The sequence below is a fragment of the Lactuca serriola genome, chromosome 5, assembly GCF_051521515.1.
Source record: "Lactuca serriola cultivar US96UC23 chromosome 5, Lser_US96UC23_V15, whole genome shotgun sequence".
In the NCBI taxonomy this organism is placed as follows: Eukaryota; Viridiplantae; Streptophyta; class Magnoliopsida; order Asterales; family Asteraceae; genus Lactuca; species Lactuca serriola.
In genome coordinates, this window is record NC_136412.1 from 223923733 (window position 1) to 223946113 (window position 22381).

The window sequence follows — 22381 nt, forward strand, 5'->3', positions numbered from 1 at the left end:
CATTTTATTTTTTGCATTGCATTTCCATATTAAAATCAAAAAAATCCCAAAAAAAATTTCATTTTTATTTTTCTGCATTCATAAAAAAACCCAAAAAGATTTTATTTTTAGTTATTTTAGTTTTTATTTTATTTTCTGCACATTATTTATAAAAAATCAAAAAAATTTGAAAAATTTTGCATGAGATGAGGATATCTTTTTACATTCGATAGCTTTGTTAAAATAAAGTGTGATAGTTACCGAAAATAACAGTCTCGTTACAGTCAATTTTAAAGAATTATCTTTTCAAGTGTTTTAAATTTTTTCGATATAAACGAACATAAATGTCAGATAATTTTTATAATGGAAGTGTGGGATGAAAAACGAACAGTGCTTTTGAAATAATTTCCTTGAATATCTTAAAAAGAACCTAAATTGGATAACCCTTATTTTTCCTTAAAGTACTGAACCCTATAGTTTCTGCGCCTTTTGAGGTTAGGAGGGAACTCTTGTTATATCCACAATTTATTATCATTTTTAAAGTATTGAAGATATCGTGGGCCTAAAAGTAAAATCTGCGCCCAGTCAATATATATATTTGTTAGATATGGTATATCAAGATACTTGAAGAAATCTAGAATTCAAATTCAAATCAAGTCAAGTTCTAGTCGAAATCAAGAAGCAAGCAAGTTAAATCTGAAGAGTTGATCAAGAGAAAGAAGATGTGTGGTATAATGAGATTGATCCCTCGATAGTGGAATCAGAAGGGTAAGCTTGGATTTTCCGTCCATAATGAAGTTTAACGCGTTTATTGGACGAGTTCGGAAAAAAATGAGGGGCTGGTCAAGCTAAGTTTTTATAAACGAATTTTTGTGAAATTATTTTTAAAAATACACTGTTTTCACATATTTAATTTGGCGTAAAAATTATTTTCTCAAGCATGGTTTGACTAATAAATATGAATTATGAATTTGCAATAAAGTATTAAGACTGTTGTCAAGGTAGTGATTTCATTGGAGCTTTCTCGTTGCGAAATCTGATCATGTGAACAAAAAAAGAGTGAAGTATTTTTATTTTCCTTTATTTTATTCTAAATTCATTTTAGGTCATCTGCATATTTCCACCTGTTTATAATTTTAATCTTTTTCTTACTTGAGGGCAACTAAGGTTTAAGATTTGGGAGATTTGATAGAGGCCATTTTATACATATTTTAAGGTAGTTTTTATTATCATTTAGCATCATATTTTGTACATTTTCATGTAATTTGTTTAAATAATGCTCAGCTCATGTATGACAAGAATTCCTGTATTGCTAGCATTTTTGTGTTATCTTTAGATAGTTTGAATGAAGCAGTACTTTGGGAGTAGCTGGATGCATATTTGGATCCTAAATGGAGTTGAAACTGAATAAGGATGTTGAGGAATGCTTGGAAGATGTTTTGGTTTGAAGAAAATAGCAAACAAAGTGATCCAAAATTGATTCTTTTATTTCTAAATTGAGATACAAACGAGATACATAATAATATAGAAGAGAAAACCTCAAGATAAGGAAACAATTTGCACAAATCGGTGGACCAAAATAAGAAGGTTAAAATAGGAAACCAAATAAAATAAAAACTAATCCCAATACTCCCCCTCAAGTTGGAGTATGTAGGTTCGGAATGTCCAACTTGTCAAGTAAGAACTTCAACTGGTACCCGCCTAACAGTTTTGTTAATAAATCATCGATCTGGTGACTCGATTCAATGTGCACGGGTTTTATTTCGTTGGCATGTTCCCGGACAAAATTACAATCCATTTCCACATGTTTTGTACGTTCATGAAATACTGGATTGTTAGCAATGTGACGAGTAGCTTCATTGTCACAAAATAGTGGAGTCACTCCAGATTGAGCAACATCAAGTTCAGTGAGCAACCAACGAAACCATAAGATTTCGCTAACGGTGGTGGCCATTGCTCGATATTCAACCTCAGCGGAGGATCGAGAAACTACTGATTGTTTCTTTGATTTCCAAGAGACGGGAGCCCCGCCTAACAAAAGAAGATAACCCGTACGAGAGCGTCTAGAAAATGGACAACCCATCCAGTCAGAATCATAGTAAGTCACTAGACCCATGCCCCCAGATTTAGGCAAAAGAATTCCTTGGCCCAATGTGGTCTTAAGATAACGAACCACCCGAATGGTTGCATCAAGGTGTGGTTGTCTGGGATCAGCCACAAATTGGCTAAGTAAGTTAACTGAGTAGGTGATATCGGGTCTTGTAGCTTGTAAGTATAAGAGACGACCTATCAATCTCCTGTATTTCCCAGCATCAACACGGGGTTCTTCGTCCCCTTTATCTAGTTTTAAGCCATGTTCCATAGGCAAGGAAGTGGGTCGACAGCCTTCTAGACCCATGTCACGCAATATATCCAAGGTGTATTTTCTTTGGCTAAGCACAAGACCGTCTTTTATCCTGGCAACTTCAATGCCAAGAAAATATTTTAAACAACCAAGATCTTTAATCATGAATTGTCCATTAAGGACTGACTTGGTGGCTTGGATCTTTGTCATATCATTTCCAACTATTATCACGTCATCGACATATATGAGAGTAGCTACCTGATCCGCACCGTGTTTGTAGATGAACAAAGAAGGGTCTGCTACCAATTGTTTGTATCCCATATCAACCAGTGAACGAGTAAACTTGTGATACCAATTCCTTGATGCTTGCTTAAGGCCATACATAGATTTGCGAAGATGACAGACACGTCTTTCATCCTTTTTCGTGAATCCTTGCGGTATCTTCATATAAAATTCCTCGTCGAGATCTCCATGCAAGAACGCGTTGTTAACGTCCAATTGGTGTATGATCCAGTCTTGCTTTACCGCCAAAGTAAGAAGGATGCGTATAGTTACCAATTTGGCAACCGGTGCAAAAGTATCATGATAATCCACACCTTCTAGTTGAGTGTATCCTTTGGCGACAAGAAGCGCCTTGTATCGTTCGATTTCACCATTTGGTTTAAACTTGACTTTGTAAGCCCATTTCGAATCAATTTCTTTCTTTCCTGGGGGAAAATTTTCAAGAGTCCACGTGCCATTTTCTTGAAGAGCTTTGATTTCCTTTTTCATAGCCTCACGCCATTTAGGATCCTGTGAAGCTTGTTTGAAATTCTTTGGCTCATGATAAGAATCAATGGCAGAAAGGAAAGCTTTCTGATTAGTGCTAAAAAATTTATATGAAACAAAGTGAGCTAAGGGATGTACCGTAGAGGTCGCTTGATTGGATGACAGGTCTGCATGATTTACCGAGGGAGGAAGGTCAACTGAATAGTCCCTGAAACGTTGTGGCTGGGTTCAAACCCATGTGCTTTGAGTGCTCGTTGTGGGTTCGGGTGGTTGATTAACAGGTGGTTAGTTGCCCTCTACCTCAGGTTGATGTTGAGTGGTTTCATCAACTTGATTAGAAAGAGAAATTGCTTCTTGCATGTGGTTGGTTTCCTCATTGTTTTGTGGGCCCATTAATTCTAAGTTATTAGGATCATCTTCATGTATGCATGCATTTGTTTCTATATCTACATGTGCTCCTTCTTTCCACCAATTTTCATGCACGTGTTCTCCTTCTGCATAATTAGGTGCTACAAGATTTATATCATCTTCTTTATTAGAAAAAGGGAAACATGTTTCAACGAATTTACCATGTCTTGAAATGATCACCCTTTTTAAATCCAAATCATAAATCTTATATCCCTTTGTCCCACAAGGGTAACCAACAAAAATTCCCCGTCTACCCCGTGGTTCGAACTTGTCGCCCTTGGTATCATAGTTCCAATAATAGCTCAAACATCCAAAAATTCTCGTATGATCATAGCTAGGACTTTTCCCGAGTAACACTTCGTAAGGTGTCTTATTGTTTAACGCCTTGGTGGGTATTCGGTTGATGACATACGTTGCTGTTAAAATGCATTCGCCCCAGAATTTAATAGGTAAATTTGCTTCAAAGCGAATGGCACGAGCTATTTCAAGGATGTGTCTATGCTTTCGTTCTGCCACCCCATTTTGTTGTGGGGTGTGTGGACACGTAGTCTCAAGGATTATACCCTTTTCTGCATAAAAATCCTTCATTTGGTTTGAAGTGAATTCACCTCCGTTGTCGCTACGAAAACGTTTAATTTTCTTTCCATATTGTCTTTCTACCATGTTGTTAAAATTAATCAAACACATGCTCGCCTCATTTTTTTGTTTTATTAGATAAACCCAAACCGATCGGCTATAATCATCTACTAAGGTAAGAAAATAGCTTGCTCATGATAGTGATGGGGTTCGGTAACCCCCCCCCCCCCCCAAATATCACAGTGAATCAAGTTAAAACAATCATTCATCTTTATGGAACTATTTGGAAAGGGAACTTTTGTTAATTTAGCTCGAATGCAAGAATCACAAACATCGTCTTCTAATTCAAAATGCTTAAAAAAACTTATATGGGACAATTTAACATTAGGGGTATGACCAAGTCTTTTGTGCCACGTACAAGAGGTAACCACCAATGCTTTTCTTTCCTTTCGCATCACCCCCATTCGGTAAAGACCCTTCATGCAATTACCCGTTCCAATCAAGCTCCTCGTTTTCAAGTCCTGTAACACAAAGAAATCCGGAAAGAAAGTGATTGCACAATGCAAATCTCTCGTTAGTTGCCGAACAGATAACAAATTATATTTGACATTTGGAACAAACAAAGCCCCTTTTATTTTAATTCCTCCCTTGAGGAGGACATCACCATTGCCTTTGACAGGTCCATCCTCCCCATTAGCTATCGTAACAGGTGTTTCATTTGATTCATTAACAACATTATCAAGCACCTCTCGTTGAGAGATCATGTGCTCAGTTGCCCCTGAATCCACAACACCCCATTCAAGATTGTTATCGTGTGTACCTGTCATGTTTGCTTGTGGTGTCTGGTCTTGGACTTGTTCCTTATTGCCACCAAAAAGTTTCAGGAACATACTGTATTGCTCATTAGTCAAACCTGCCACAGGACTCGTAACTGATTCGGCATAGGCTGCTTTCGGTTTGTTGTCTTCTTTCTTCGTCTTTCCCGGCCACCATTTCGGGTAACCGATCCTCTTAAAACAACCTTCCTTATTATGACCATCACGACCACAAAAGGTACAATGCTCAGTTTTGGTTGCAAAGGTTACCTTGTCGTTTTTCTGCCACTGCTTCTTTTGTGACTAGTTACTTTTTTGGTTTGGTTGACTCACCTGAAAGGCTGCCACTTCAGTTGTCATTTTTCTGCCCATGGCCACGCTCTGCCATCGTATGATAAGCATTGCTCAATGTTGGTGCTGGTTTCATTGCAAGGATCTGAGTTCTTATAACCGCAAACTCATTATCTAGCCCCAACAAAAACTCATACAAACATTCTTTCTCGTTTAATTCGACCAACCTTTTTCCTACTTCACACTTACAGCCATTGCATGAACATCGTGGTGTCGGTAAGACAACATTGATCTCGTCCCAAATCTTCTTGAGCTTTGTATAATATGCCGAAACCGAAGCCCCATCTTGTCGGGTGACATGCAACAAGTGCTTTAACTCATAAACTCTCGGTACACTTTCTTTGCCAAATCGTTCGTTTAGATCGTTCCAGATCTCAGCTGCTGTGTTTGCATATTTCACACTCGCCCGTATGTCTTTATCTATTGTTGTCGTTAACCATCCCTTAACCATGGCATCACACCACATCCATGGCATATAGTCTTTATGTGTGTTTTCCGGTTTCCCAATTGTTCTGTCGACAAACCCGATCTTGTTCTTGGAAAAAAAGAAATTCGTCATCTCTTGTACCCAATCATTGAAGTTGTTATCCATTAGACTATCGTTGACCTGCATTTGTCTCGGATAATCCGATGGGTGAAGATATAAAGGTGAGTTTGGATCAATCTGATCATTAAACTTAGATCCATCATCAGATGCCATTATGTTTTTCAAATTGAGGATCTTAATTTTGAGCCACCTTCTCTGATACCATGAAGAAAATAGCAAACAAAGTGATCCAAAATTGATTCTTTTATTTCTGAATTGAGATACAAACGAGATACATAATAATATAGAAGAGAAAACCTCACGATAAGGAAACAATATGCACAAATCGGTGGTCCAAAATAATAAGGTTAAAATAGGAAACCAAATAAAATAAAAACTAATCCCAATATGGTCAAGAAAAATTTGATCGACTTGATCATATGAAGATAGAATACTACAATCTAAAGCTAAAGTATGTTGCTGGCAGATTTGACCCTTTATCAGTATGTTGACCATTTCTAATGAACCGTAACTCTGATTAATGTGATTCAAAATGTTTTAAAAACTAGACACAAATTCGAACGACTTTCATGTATGTGGAAAAGGCCAAATCTGCGATTACATTGGCCAAAAATGTGATCGTAGGTATGATCGCATGTTTTTCCTACGATCGCATGTTTGCCACAAAGGTTCCCAGGGCTAGAATAAGTCGTCTAGAAGTCATATGAAGTAAAAACTCAAAACCTGCGATAACATATAACATATCTGCGATCACATAAATGGCCCAAAGTTCCGTAAATATCGAAAATAAAACATCCTTCATCATTGTGACGACCGTCAAAATTTGAGACGGTTCTAAATTTGAATAAACTTAGTTGCACATATAGGCACGACACATACTAGACTTTATAACTAGAAGCTAAGTTATAACCTACTAGAAACTTGGAAACAAGTAGAATCAACGGATAGTGTACTTAGATTTCACATTGATATGTGAACTCTACTACTACTTAACTATAGTGACGATCCATATTCGGGTCATTCTTTGACTCGAACATCTTTGCATGAATTATGCAGACACATCATACATTTGACCTGATAGTAGAAATTAGGTCAGAAGCTCGTAGGAACTTAAGTCTAATTTGAAAACTAGGACTAGTATTCTTGATTCTTTCGTTTCACTTGAATCCCAGAATCACTACATAGAATGCCTATAAACGACAAAAACAAATATCCAATATTTTCATAACTATAAAAAAGTTATAATACCATAAAATGATTTGAAGTCTCAAAACTTCAATTTATTTTGATATCCAAAGATTTATTAAACCCCAAAACCCTAAAAGCCATAAAAATTAATATTTCTAAACCTTAACATTAAAAAAAATTCTATAAAAATAATTATGAACCTTATAATATTATCTTATAAGAATTAAAATTATGAAAATGTATTCAAGGAAAATAAAATTTAACTCATTTACATTTACACTTAATTCATAATTCAAAAATCAAGGCTTTATGAATAAAAACAATGTTAAGGTGCTTATTTTTAAAAAAAAAAAATAGATTTTTATAAAAAATTTGGATTTTATAAAAAATGAAAGAGAGAGAACCTCCCTCATAACTCCAAAATTGCATTCTCCCTTCCCCAAGACCACTCTTCACCAAGACATTAATCATTTTACCCCCCTACACACTTCACTTCTCTCTCACACTTCCTTCTCTTTCACCCTTCTCTCTCTCTCTCTCTCTCACACACTCCACAACTCCATTTCTCTCTTCCTCTCTCTACCATCCACGACAATTTCTAGAAAAATGAGTCTCAAGACACTCAAAACATCCATCTTCAAGAATTGTTCTTGAGGTAAAATCGAAAATCTATCTCTTTTCATTCAAAGTTTCACTATTTTTCTTGCATTTTCTCCTTCTTTTACTCTATTCTAATGAAATATCATGAACACATAAACATACACACACCTATGGTTTTGATGATGATGGTGGAAGGACTTCACTCAGAAACATCATGCATGGCAAGATGGTGAAGTCCCATGACCTAAACCTAAGTCAAAATTAAGATATTGCACCTTCCCACAAGTTTTGGGTGAAAATCACCACATGCAAAATGAGTTTTCTTTCAAAAACGAATTTTGAACATTTCAAACTCATGCATAACCATTAAATCAACATGCATGTGAAGATTTTTTATTTTTAAATGTTAGATTTTCAAAGTTCATTGCTAAAAGCTTTCAAATGTGTTCATCAAGGATTTTATTTACATAAAAATACCCAAAACTCATCTTCATCCCAAATCCGACTTTTCCCAGAATCCCACCAACAAAATGAGAAGTTATGGAAATTTTCAAGAAAATAATTCATTTTTCTCGAATTATTATAATTATTGCAAGAGAACAGAGCAATAATTCATATAAAATACTTTCTGAGGTCCAAAAATTCTAGATAAATTCAGTGATGACCCTAAAGTTAATAAAGGATTCTCATAAGTTTCATCGATTTTTGTTACCGTTTGGTATGCTTTTTAATTTTCATTTTATTTAGTTCCAGTAAATTAAAACGACGATAGAGAATGTGAAAAGCCCATATATGATTTTTCACAGCTCCTATACAATGTGGAATTCTCAAAAAAATATTTTGGGGATTTTTCATAATGTATTTATATTTTTCCATAATTTTTTATTACATAATGGGCTAAAATCGGGTTTACTCATCCAAAAATCATGAGAGTTTACGATAACATCCTATATTGCATTAGGATGCTATATAAAAGTTTGGATGATTTTTCTCTTCTGTATGCTATATTTTTTCTCTTTCCTAATGTTAAATACACATAAATTCAAAACTCGGACTCCAATATATGAAAATCATATTTGGTATTTTTCATAGTTTATGTACACTTTATATGAATTTTAAAAAAATATTTGTAATTTTCCTTAACTATTTAATAATTATTCATAAATTAATGTTTATTTAAGTGAATAAAACTATGAAAAATAGCTAAACCGTATGAAAACCAACTTTTATATTATTCCTAGCTTTTTATGTTTAATAATACTAGTGCACAAAGTTTGGAGAATTTTTGAAACTGTTTTCTATTTATCTCCATTTTCGTTATCATAAATGAACAAAAATCATAAAATCGGGTTAAACTATTTGAAAATCCATTTTTATAGTTTTCCCAGATTATTTATGTTGCATAACAGTAGTTCACAAAGTTTGGGGAATATTCTTAACTTATTGCAATTTTTCATGAATTTGTATCGATTTAGAGAATTAAATATAAGAAAAATGGCAATACATATCTAAATTCATGAAACATTTTCTGGAAATCTGCCACTATAATTGGAAAACAAATAAAAATTTGTGTGATTTTGAATTACTATTTGCTATTTACGTAGAATTTCTTGATGTAAAACACAATTAAATTACAAAATCCGGATTTTATTAATCAAAAGTAGCATTTAATAATTTTTCCAGTTTAGGGATGATGTGAAACAGTTACACAAAAAGTCCAAGAAATTTTTATGATAAAGTATTATTTTTCCATGATTTTATGATGTTTTACAGGAATTAAATGGTGGGAAAAAATACTTAAACATATTAAAAATCATGAAAATTACAAGGAGGTTCTAAATTATAGTTAGAACTGAAATCTAAAGTTTGAAAATTTTTAGAACTAATTTGGTTTGGTATTTTGATTTTTAACTTGTAAAACTCTTCCAAAAATGTTAGAATACATTTCAAATAACAACACAAAACGGGTTTTGTCACTTGCAAATGTTAATAAGTTAATTGGTATATGGAAATCTGAACTTTTAGAAAAGAATTTGCAACTTATACAAAACCTTATGTTTGACACATTATTGACATAATTCTATTTTAGAAGTTAAGTATACTAGTGTTAGATTTTCGACTAGAGACTTACTAGTGTGTAACGTTATTGTACGGCATCGGTAGTAGGTCGTATGGAATGTAGCTCAAGGCATCGTTAGCATCATCACAAAGCATTGTGAGTATTAACGTCTCCCCCTATTTTTGGTTTTTAAATGCTTTGGGGTGGAAAAGCATGTCCGAAAAACAATTTATTGTTCGTTGTATTTAAATTTATTTGTATCAAACTTGATTTCTATATTTTTCTATGTATGTCTATGCAACTTGAAACATGAGGCCTTATTGTCTTAAGCCCATTCACTTTACTCCAACCATTAACTTTTTGAGCCAGTGGTCATTATGGATAGCGCTATTAGGAGGTAGAAAACTCCTCACTCGCACGATTCGCTTGAGTGCATTTCACCATATTTATCCTTATGTTAGCGATATACATAGCATTCAAGAGGGCATTCGGTCTTAGTCTTGGGTTGTGAACTCATGGTTTGATCACTACGCACATGCAACCTTTGTTTCCCTTGTTGATAACGAACTTTATTTCTCATGATAACAACGAACTTCATTTCTTTTGATAACAATGAACTTGTTTACTTATTATAGCAACAAACTTTTATTACTGGAAACTGTAATACTCTTTTTAGCAACGAACTTCCATTTTTGGAAACTTATATCGATATTCTGATTTTCATGATTTAAAACTATGTTATGTTATAAACCAGTGAACTCATCAACTATTTTGGTAGTTGACCGCTCATTTTACATGTTTTTTCAGGAATCATCTTGTAAGAGACACCTAGAGACACATCACTTGTAGAAGCATTCGCATGTCACTACAAGAAAAAAGGGTATCAAATACTGACATAATCAGTCTTTGATTTCTATAATCAGTATCTGATGAGAATCAGGGACTGATTTAGCTAGTCCCTGAAACCTAGTCCTAGATAGTGGATTTTTTAAGTATCTGGGACTAAAAATTAGTCCCTAAAACATCAAAGTATCAAAGACAGAAGATCAGTCTTTGAAACCATCTTATTTAGTCTTTAATTTGTTTTCTTTGGATCCCAAGTTTTATGTCATATCAGTCCATGATACTATCTTTTAGGGACGGAATATCAGTCTTTCATGATATATCATTCAGTCTCCAACACTTTCACTTAAATCATTATTTTATGTCGTATCAATACCTGATACTATCTTTCGAAGATAGAATATTAGTCGTTAATATTATCATGTTCAGTCTCCAATGTCTTTTCTTTGAGACCCACTTAAATCGTATTAGTCTTTATTAACGGAAAATGACACATAATTTACGTGTCATAATGGTTATATACTTTTCATAGATTTATTAATTTTAAAGTTAAATGACAATTAATGTCTCATAATATAAAATAACATATCAAACACGCAAAAAAAAAGAGAGAGAATCCGTTTCACAATATATAGTATGTTAAACATAAAAAAATATTATTCCAATGCTAAAAAATGTAATACATTAACTTTTCCATCACATAATATCAATTCCCCTAACAAAACACCATATCCAATTAAGACATGTTTAGACCCATTTACCTAACACAAATAAGCTAGTAGAAACACAAGACCCAATCAATCATCTTCTAGTAATGTGCTCAATTAGATGTGTGGTTCACCTGGTGTTGTGGTTCTCTTTTATGTAACTACCACTTGACGATTGCCAATTGTGAGAGAAGGTGCCCAAAACAGATTATGTCTTTGTACTTTATAAGCCAAATTCTAAAAATCTATCTAACTGGATGGAATAAAATGACAAAATGAATGGAATGGACATGGTAATGGAACGAGAGATTGCATTCCATGATCTGTCTGATGGCATGTAGGAATGGAAAAGATTTTTGTATGAATTTTTTTATATTATATGTAAATACAGTACATAACTCAAGCCGTACTCTATAGATTATTTTGATTATAATTAATGAAATTTTATTTACATAATAAATAACTAAACATACTAAAGGCTCATTAAAACCCAGATAAGTTCTAATAAAAATTATATTTATTTAGCTCTTTAGAAAAAAACATGCCTAAGGGATGAAATTAATCGTCCATCCCATTCCATTGGGGAAAACACACAGATTTTTGTTAATTCCAATGGAATCAACCATGCCATTCCTTCTTTGATTCCATCATGCCAAAAACTATCTATAAAAGTACAAAAACCATGCTATTCCTTTGTTCACATACCTGAATGTTCCTTTAAGTTGTGATACAGTGAGGTGCATCCATTGATCCGGTAGCAATTTTGCCGACCCAAAATCAGAAATCTACAATTCCGTTAAAAACTTTAATGTTAGTAAAATCAACAATCACTAAAAGTAAAATATCTTTGTAAGAAAACAACTAACAAAAAAGGATAGTCTAAATCTACTTAATTTTATTTGGTTATCATAGGTTCAAAATCCTCTAAAAGAAAAATATTAGATGCCTTAATATCCCTATGAATAATCCTTTGTTGACAACCCTCATGAAGATACAAAAGACCTGAGGCAACACCTATAGATGGAGGTATCAATTGTTAGTGATGAAGGAAGATGAGCGGAGAATGAGATGACGTAAACATGGTGGATGGCTTCTTTCCTGGACCAAGACCATTTCTAAAAAGTAATATCATTCATTTACCTACACCATTTTATCGGAAGACATATAAGAACTAGTAGCAGCAACTCTATACCTTCTCCAAATCTGGAACATTTTTGGCCATAAAAAATATAGAAAATTGTTTCTACACCTGTTGGGCATGGAAATCAACTACAACAAAGCTTTCTTAATTAACTTTAGTAGTAATTCATGAAGGAATTTAGTAATTAACCTCTACAACCATACATTTAATAATTAAAGTTCGAAATATGAGCAAGAGCAAAGTGGTACTATTTCCTACCTTAAGCCATCTGTTCTAGAACCTAAAATACCAAATTTACCTTGTTTTGAATATTAATACTAACATCTTTACAAGTTGGTAACTCCACAAGTTGCTCGCTTTCTGTCGTCAGAAATGGGATTTGTGTATAGTAGAAATTGTGATTTGTATGTATATAAGAGATTATGATCAGATATGTTTTCTTGTATAATCTTTGTTTATACTTACTTGATATAACATTTTCCTCCAATTCACTGAACCATTGTTCCAATCAAGCCTACAATTATAACCATAAAGAAAAAAAGAAAACGGGTGAGGCATTTTGGATTTGACATTGTTGGTGATTAATAGGTTTGGTGAAACCTAACCTGCTGAAGGAGAAACAGGCCTGATTGGTAGAAATTGCTTAAAATCTTTAGTTTTAAGTGAAGGAATTAGTAAATACATGAATGTTAATTAGTTTATGGTTGTCACTCGTCGTACCTTCCATCATAAGCAGTCTAAAGTTTGAAGTTCCGCATGTAGAACGTCTCTCACCTCTGTCACTTGGTGTTCGTCTACGTATTAGATCAATAAATCAAAAATCATAAAAACATATATGTGTTTATATATATATATATATATATATATATATATATATATATACATAAAGAGAGAGAGAGAGAGAGAGAGAGAGAGAGAGAGAGAGACTCGTTGTTCAACGAACAAGAAGTTCAAAGAATGTATTTTTCAAGCTATTCAAATGCAACAAAAGACAAATAACTTCAAATATCTAATCGCATAGAATCACCTACATTGAATCGAAATTGAGGGAATCTTATTGTTAATTTCATAAGATAAATCTGAAATGGGAGATAGAACCCTAAATCTCTTTCTAGGTTTTCAAATAATGGATTCAAGGAGAGCAGATACTGATTAATTTACATCTAGGGTGCTTATATAACAACGAAGACAAAATCAAAAGAAACTAAACAAATGGGAAGATCAAAGTCTTTTAACAATTGCAATTTGTCACACCACCGAACCAGGACAGCGGAAACGTCCGGGGGCGGATGACGTCATTGTATAGTATCATAATAGTTAAATATAAATGAGACATAGCAACCCAAGCGACATACATTGAGTATACAAACTTACATAGTTTACATATTTGTACTTGTTTATGTGTTACACAAAAGTGACAAAAAGTAAAATTCCATAATGCTGCATCACTTGATCTCAAAACAGAGGTGATTACCTGTTACTGAAAAGTTGGTGAGTTCATGTGCATTTTTGTATAAAAATGGATTTATAACTGTTTAAAATGATTTTTGTATACTTTCAGAAAATCCGATATTTTCTATAAACTGTGTTGATAGTCTTATATCCAAAACTAAGAAAAATGTATATATGACTCTTGTATCTTTCCTTGCAAAATGATAGTGTATGTATGTTCCAAGAAAATCCAATATTTTCTTATAAGTAAACTGTAGTCTTAAACCCTCAGACCGGGAATGTAAGCAATTGCATATTGAAAACGATATGTAGTTTTATATTTTAATAAAAGCAGTGAAGTGTAAGCTCCCCATAAACCAACATAGTATTGTTAATCCATATGTGAGTCATTATAACCATGCTAATGTACTTGTTATGCATGTACGACGTTCTTCAGGAGTCGGAAACAGCAATATATTTGTGACCCTTGACTGGCCCGTCTAGCTGTAGCGAACAACTCAGGTGTAGGGTTGTAGCGAACAGCTCAGGTGTAGGGTTGTCAATCCCCGTCTAGGAGACTCTGATTATAATGCAGGACTTGGAGTGTATGCAAAATAGGTATGGTGAAGTGAATGTCTCACTAGAGCATTAACGGATTTACACAAACTACGACTCCCTTTTTTTGTAAAACGAAATAATTTTCACTATTTGAAAATTTATGACAGTTGTTTTACGACACGCGTTTTATGAGTTTCATGACATACGTTTTATGACATGTGTTTTATGACACGCGAACTATATTGTCATCAAATTGTTTTGTATACCATTTTGTGTAAACTATTTATAACACTTCATATAAATGGTCAATAGTGAATATGTATATGTTGGTAAAATAGCATCATATTCTTATGTTTAACCCCACCAAAATAGTGATGACAATAATTACAACCATTTTTACTAGAAAAGTTATTTTTAGTAAAAATTTCCAAGAACTTGTAGTTGCAGTTTTCATATTTTACCGGTTAAAAATTTGTAACACCAAAATAGTTTAACTTTGTCAACTTTGTTGGGTCACGATTATTATAAAAATCATACTGGGACCTCAACACTTTTATATTTATAAAATTTTAACTTGTAAAAGTAGGACATGTAATTACCCAAAGATCAAAACATACTTGGAACTTCCATAAACATATATTTTTGTTATGTTCAAGTATATCTATTTTTAGACCCGATTTTGTTTAACTAAAGTATAGACAATCACATATGTCACGATTTTTAAGTAGTTAACAAATGATATCAACCATTTTATACAAGAAATGGTTCATATTTAGCATATACTCATAATGCATGTAAATGTCCAATGGATAAACTCATTTAAACTTATAACAAGCTTGTAAATCACGATTTTCATGTGTGTATGTATGAGATTTTCGACATCATATGCTCAAAATATTCTATAAACAAGTTGGTGCATGCAAAAATCCATTGGGTAAACGAAAATTGACTTGTATCCCCCTTGCTGAAAAGCATGAAAAACACGAAAAACTTGGGGGTATGAAGCTCGCCTTGGTTATTTCATGTGGTAGTAGGAAGGAAAGAATGAGTGGTTTTCGAGCCTAGCCTTGCACAAGCTTGAAGGATTCTAAAAAATGCTAGTGTTCTAACACACGAAAAATTGTGTGTAAACAAGATGAATTTGACAACAAATGTATGAAAATACTTGAGATTCACGAAGAATCTTACCAACAAAACCTAGGACCGATCTTGAGATAGTGTTCTTGGAAGAGGGTGCTTTTGTTCTAGAGATAAGGAGAAGTTTGGAGTAGAAATGAAGTGGCAAGAGTGGGATATCCCACTCTTCGGCTGCAAGTTTAATAGGGAGGGGTAAGAAGAGTGCACTGTGGCATGGTAGATAATCCAGTGCATTGCATGGAGGCATGGAAGGTTGTTACATGTTTTGCATAGTTGTTTGATGGTCCAAAAGGAGTAAAGTGGTGAGGTGTCACCAACAAGATCATCCCTCTTTTGTTTTATGCAAAAATCAAACCATCTAGCTCAAAGGGTGGGGTTCTCGGTTCTAGGGTGGCCAAAAACACTCAACACCCACTCTAAGTTTTCGGTTTTGATGATGTGGGCTCTCGGGTTTACTGTGCCCCATTAGGGAGGGTTTTCGGCCTCAATATGGTCCAAAGAAAATGGGTTTTCGGCCTAGGGTTAGTTGGGACGAGAACTCCTAAGCACAAGCCCAAAAACTTGATTTGTTTTTAGCTATTAGATCTTATAAGAGGTTATTACAACTTGATTCTTAGTGTATGCATCTATGTACTCATATAACATTAGCATTTTTTGAATTTCAGTAATCTAATACAACAAGATTACATAGAGGAATTGTTTGTACACGAATACAATCTTGACCCTAATTTTTCTAGTTGTGACACAATTGCTGACTCAAGGTGTATCATCTTCTCAATACCCACCACTTTCCCATATCTAACAAGAATTTCCATTAAACATTATGAAAATTATGAACCCAATAATCAGATAGGGAAAATAGAGGACCGAGGGAAGACTAGAAAACATTTCACATACCTGTTAGAGCTGATGTAGAGACATAGAATCCTGCCAATATAGTAGACAAAGGAGAAGGGCGGAAGAGCGAAGAGCAGAGGACGATTTAGCAGCAGACGCAACCAAGGAGAAGAGCGAGAACTGAATTTTGGGATTATCAAAAATACGTAGTGTTTCTTTTTCCCTCTTTACAGTTTTGGCACTTTAAAATTTTGGAACATAAACACACGATATAGAGCGGGTGTTTTAAAATTTTGGATATAAAAAGATTTGTTATTTTTTTATTCGTTTGCATCCTAAAATAACATTTTTTAGAGTAAATTAAACATATGGTCCCTATAGTTTGACTAAATTCACATAAATGTATAATTATAAAATATATAGGGAGCTTTTCTCTTTGAACTTTTATTTGGAATTAAAATATAAAACATAAATGTATAATTCTAAAATATATGCAGTTCAACATATAAATAGAGTGGATTGGTGAAGCAACTTCATCTTCCCCTCTGGAACTCATTGATGATCTTTGTCGGTCATGCCTCCAAAATTTTTACAACGCCTCCGTTTGTCAAAACTTATCTTTTCATTGTCTCTCTCTTTCTTGATCGATTTTGATTTGGAAAATTTTCAGTTGTGGTTTGCTATTTAAAAACCAAATTGATTTTACTTTTCAAGTTTTTTCATGAGTGCTAGTTTTTTCATCACTCCTTAATGAGTTTCCCTCATAAGTCAAAATTGAGGCTACACTATTTAAGACTAGAATTATTCCCCAATATGTTTCCCTCAAAACCTAAATTGGGGCAACAAAAAATATAGGGACTAAATTGTAGTCTTGAATATGTTTGGTCAGTCTGTAATGATACACGCATTAAAATCAATCTTAGATGATATCTGAGACTAATTCATCACTCCTAGATACATGGTATCCAAGACTAATTAAGCAGTATCTGATAATTTGACTCCAAATTCAAAAGTGCCTATTATATCCAAGACTAAACTTCAGTCCCTAATAAGTTTCTTTTGAAATAGTATTCATTATTGATTCGTTAGTCTCTGATTTATGGAATCTGTCACTATATAATTAGTCTTAGATATTAAAAGTCAGTCAGTTATAAGTGTTTATTCAAATGTCAAATACTATATATCTATTATAAACTGAAATTCAATCTTTAAAAAGTTTCTCACCCAAAGGAAAATTTGGTGCAATTGTATCAGTGAAAAAAAATTCAGTCTCTAATTAGTTGCATAAACAATAAAACCTAGCACAAGTCTGTCAGGGACTGAAATTCAGTCCCACATAAATTCCCCTCCAAAGTCAAAGTTGGTGCTAGACTATTCGAGACTGAAATTCAGTCCCCGATGTGTTTCCCACCTAACCTAAATCGGCGCAAACATATTAGGGACTGTATTTTAGTGTCTAATAAGTTTGGTTAGTCTCTAATAACTCACACATTAAAATCAGTCCTAGATTGTATCTGAGACTGATTTATCAGTCTAAGATACATAGTATCCAAGACTGATTAACCAGTCTTTGATATTTTAGTCATAGAAACCTCTTTTTCTTATGGTATGTGTTACATTTTTTTGTGTATTGTAACTTAATTAAACGTTGTTCAAACTTATTGTAAATTATAATGATTTTAATACTATGGTTGGTGTTGTCTTTTAACTTTTGCTATGAGACCCATTGTATAGTTGCACATCATGTTTTCGCTTTAGCAGAGTGTGACAATCATTTAGGGGGAAATCTGGTAAAAATACAAAAACCTGCGATTGCATATGACCAACCTGTGATCGCATATTTCGATTACTTTCTCTGGAATTTTCCGCCTTGAGTATAAATACAACCCTCATTATCAGATGCGGAGGAAGACGATTCCAAACAGCAGAATACCCTTCTAAAGACGATTTTTTCTACCTTTCAGCGACTTTTGGAGATCTGAAGCTGTGAATCATCTCACACATTTAGTTTATTTAGATTTACCAGTAATGTTTCTTTTATCTACTTTAGTTTCATTTTTAGTCATTTTTGGCTAAACCTTAGTTTTCAGATATACCTAAACTAGTACTTTTCATATGATTAGTTTTCGGATATGGTTTTCTTCTTGTGCTTCCATCTAGAGTTATCAGTTTTGAGTTTGATTTATAATTCTTATTAGTCTGATCACCTAGCTAGGGTTTTTATCATTCCAGTTAATCGGTTAATAGAACCTATAATTATTCTTGTCAACAGGTAAAAAGTAACAAGTATCAGATTGGTTCCGTTTTGGGATTTAACTCTGGTATAAACTGTAAAAATCATATATTTATGCTTCTGAGCTTGTGAGAAGTATTGGGTATTGCTAGGAACTTTACACAGAACTTAATGCAATTTTTTGATTTAATTAAGAGCTTAATTAATTGTATAGTAAAAAGTTATGGTTAATTCAAAGAACATGTTTTGGTTAACTAATTTATGGAAAAGAGATTATACTAGAGCTTGTTAGTTTTTCTCAGTGCTAGCTCAGATAGAACGCATTCTAAATAACTAAATATGAACTAATTGCATGATTAGGAAAGTCGCAGCAAAACTGAAACCGTTTTTAACATTGATTTTCGTTTAATTTTAATATCACTGCAAATTTTAGTTTTTTTTGTTAATTCAAAAACCCCGTTTATATTTTCTGTTTCTTGTATGCATTGTGGCTGATGCAAAAAAGGCATTGACCATTAGGTTGTATCCCTAGGGATTCGACCCTGCTTCCCTGTGTTATATTTTTAGTGTAACCAGCATCAATAAATTTTATTTGTTTAAATTGTGTGTGACAACCAGTTTAACATGCACATAGACAAGTTCTGAACTAATTTCAATTTTTTTAATCGGTTTATAAAAGACTAGTTTTGTCTAGATCGATTTCGATTTTAACCATTCTATTTTTTAGGTATTTTTGAAGTGTAATTGCATGAAAAACCAATATATCAGTTAAAAAACTGGTTCAGTTATGTTCAATTATAGTAAAAAAAATTGGTTTAAGATATTTATTAAACCTATTAGCAATCCACGTTTAACCTAACAGGTTTGGATTTTTTTTTTCTTCAATTAAAAAAACGGTTTGAAATGTGCACCTCTATTTAAGATTGTTTTCACAAGGTTAATTGTATGTTAATTTTAACAATACATATAACAGTTTTATCAAAGGTCACATGTTGGTACCATAACAGCTTCAAGAAGAAGAAAAAAAATACGACCATGCCAGCTTCATTAAAGGTTACATGTTGGTCTGATGATATGTTTATGTTAATATTACATGTGATATATTTATTTTAATAGTACACATACTAACTTTAAGAAAAAGAATAATAAAGGTGACGTATGAATTAGAATCGGTTCTTCTTTTACGTGATCGATGTTTATAGACATATAAGTTAGGGGATATAGGGTTACTGTTAGCAGTGTTGTAGAAATCGGCATTGGTAGCCGATTAATCAGTGATTAATCGTTTGACAGCCTTGAACCGATTACGATTAGGGTGTTTGACGGAAATTGGTCAAAATCGGTCAAATTCGGGTTTAGCGGTCCTCGGCGGTCATAAGCGGAAAATATTTAAAATTTTTAATTTTCAAATATTATACAAAAAATTTAAATTTTCAAAATTTAAAATATTATACTAAAATTTTCAAAATTTCAAATTATTAAAATTTAAATTCCCAAATACTTAATTTTTTAGAAAATATTAAATTTTTAAATAATTTTATTAATAATTTAGGGTCCCCGATTAATCCCGTCTAGTCCAATTAATTGTTTATCGTCAGTTGACTACCGAGCTACCGTTGAACGATTTTTACAACCTCACTTGTTGGTAACCAGATCCATTAATGAAATAATAATGAATAAGTTGAAGTTTTGTTTATTTTGAAAAAAAAATCACGTTTAAAATGGAAAAAATGAAAATTAGGTCTTTTTACGAAATAATAATAATAATAATAATAATAATAATAATAATAATAATAATAGTTTCCCTGCTTTTAGTAACCTGATGGAGGCTGAAATAACAAGTAATACCTAAAGCTTGAGTATTTTTTTAAATAGAAAAAAGTTTACATCTAAACGGAAAGGGATAATGACTTAAAAGGGTAATATATTTTTTGATTTGTACATATTTGGTCACTGAGTTCTTTTTCGTCCATATTTACCCTTTTAACTTGTTAAACTCTACACATGCAATCCTTATCACCGGCTACTTCAGGTTAGCCGATAAAAATGACTTAATAGGGTAATATATTTCTCACTTTGTACAAATTTAGTCCTTAATATTTTTGTATATATTAGTCCTTAATTTTTTGTTGTGAAATAAGACATTTTTGTTTTTGTACTCATTTAATAGTTATGAATGATTTCTTTAAGTTTTCTCACGACATCTTACGTGTGACAATCATTAATGAGGCGTTTGGGTCTTTTGATGCTTATATCCATCGCGATCTTAACTACTTTGTTGCTTAGGTCATGTGTTCTGAACATTATAACTTCTTCATACGATCTCAGATTTTAACGATCTTTATATCTATGTGTTCGTATTTTAGTCTACTACAACTTTCGTTTAGAATACTCCCGTTAAAAAGTAATATATTTTTACTTACGATTATTATATCCATATGTTTTTATGAATGCGTGTATGAATGTTTTTTGATAAAATCGTAAGTAAAATATAATACATTTTAACGGGAGTAATCTTAACGAAAGTTATAGTAGACTCAAAAAACGAACATATTGATATTAAAGATCGTTAAAATCTGATATTGTATGACAAAGTTACGACGTTAAAAACGCATGACCTAAGTCAAACCACAAGATCTACGCAACCAAGCAGTCGAGATCGCGATGGACATAAGCATCAACAGCCCCAAACATCTCATCAATGATTGTCTTACGTAAGATGTCGCGAGAAAAACCTAAAGAAATCATTTATAAGTACTGAGTGAGTACAAAAACAAAAAGAACATATTTTGAAACAAAAAATATTAAGGATTAAATGTGTACAAAAATATTAAGGACGAAATATATACAAAAATATTAATGACTAAATGTGTACAAAATGATTTATATATTAGTCTATTAAGTCATTTTTTCCGGCTGACCTGAAGTAATTGATCATAAGGACTGAATGTGTACAGTTTAACAAGTTGAAGGGGTAAAAATAGACCGAAAAAAAAACTCAATGACTAAATTTATACAAATCGAAAAATATATTGTTTTTTAAATAATAATCTCGAAAGAAAAAAAAAAGGAGGGGAGGGAGGGTTTAAAAATGTAGAGTATTTTATTGAAAAAGAAAGACTTTGATTTAAACCACATAATTAAATAATCTCAATTTAGAATTCCTAAGAAAAATAAATTAAATTATATGAATTTGTTACTCACTCAATGTACGGCGCCTTCTTTGCCCTAATTTGTGCTTGATCATTGGGTGTTCAACCATTAGATATGATAATAACTACAGATAAACCTCATTTGTAGAGAAATAGTTTTCCAATAATTTATTAGAATAATTAAAATCTTTTAACACGACTATTTCACTACATTCTTCCTGTTGGGGTGAAAATCATTTTCGTATACGTTTCAGGTTGGATTGTTTTCAAGGCTGGCGATAGACAAAACTGTAAATATAGAAGTAAGATTAGAAGGTATCTGTTTGTCATTATTAAAAAAAAAAAAAAAAAAAAAAAAAAAAAAAAAAAAAAAAAGTTGCATTGTTTTCAGTTTGTTTGTGTGAGATTGAACTTCATCGCTTAATAGTTAATACGCATCTTTTCTGATCTTTTAATATTTTAAATTTTTAACGGTGGTATTAAAACTTCAAGGGCTGATTTAATGAGAACTTTCGAGTCGTTGAATTAAGCGAGATGTCTCAGATAATTAATGTGAAAGTGGAGTTAAATTGAAGTAAAAAGTTATTTTATTTTATTTTTTTGAAAAAAACGACACTTCCCGAAACGTACTCCATATTCTTTGGCCCTTAATACTATTTGTTACTGGGATCTACAAGACTGCAACCATTCAGTTTGGTGGGAATATA

The 22381-nt window shown here is 32.7% G+C and overlaps 1 protein-coding gene across 1 annotated transcript; it reads right to left on the minus strand.

Moving 5' to 3' along the window:
• Positions 1-5239: 5239 nt before the first annotated feature.
• LOC145050215 (uncharacterized) lies at positions 5240-5941 on the minus strand. Its single transcript, XM_078998502.1, has one exon. It carries the CDS (start codon positions 5939-5941, stop codon positions 5240-5242), a length of 702 nt encoding a protein of 233 aa, XP_078854628.1.
• Positions 5942-22381: the final 16440 nt, after the last annotated feature.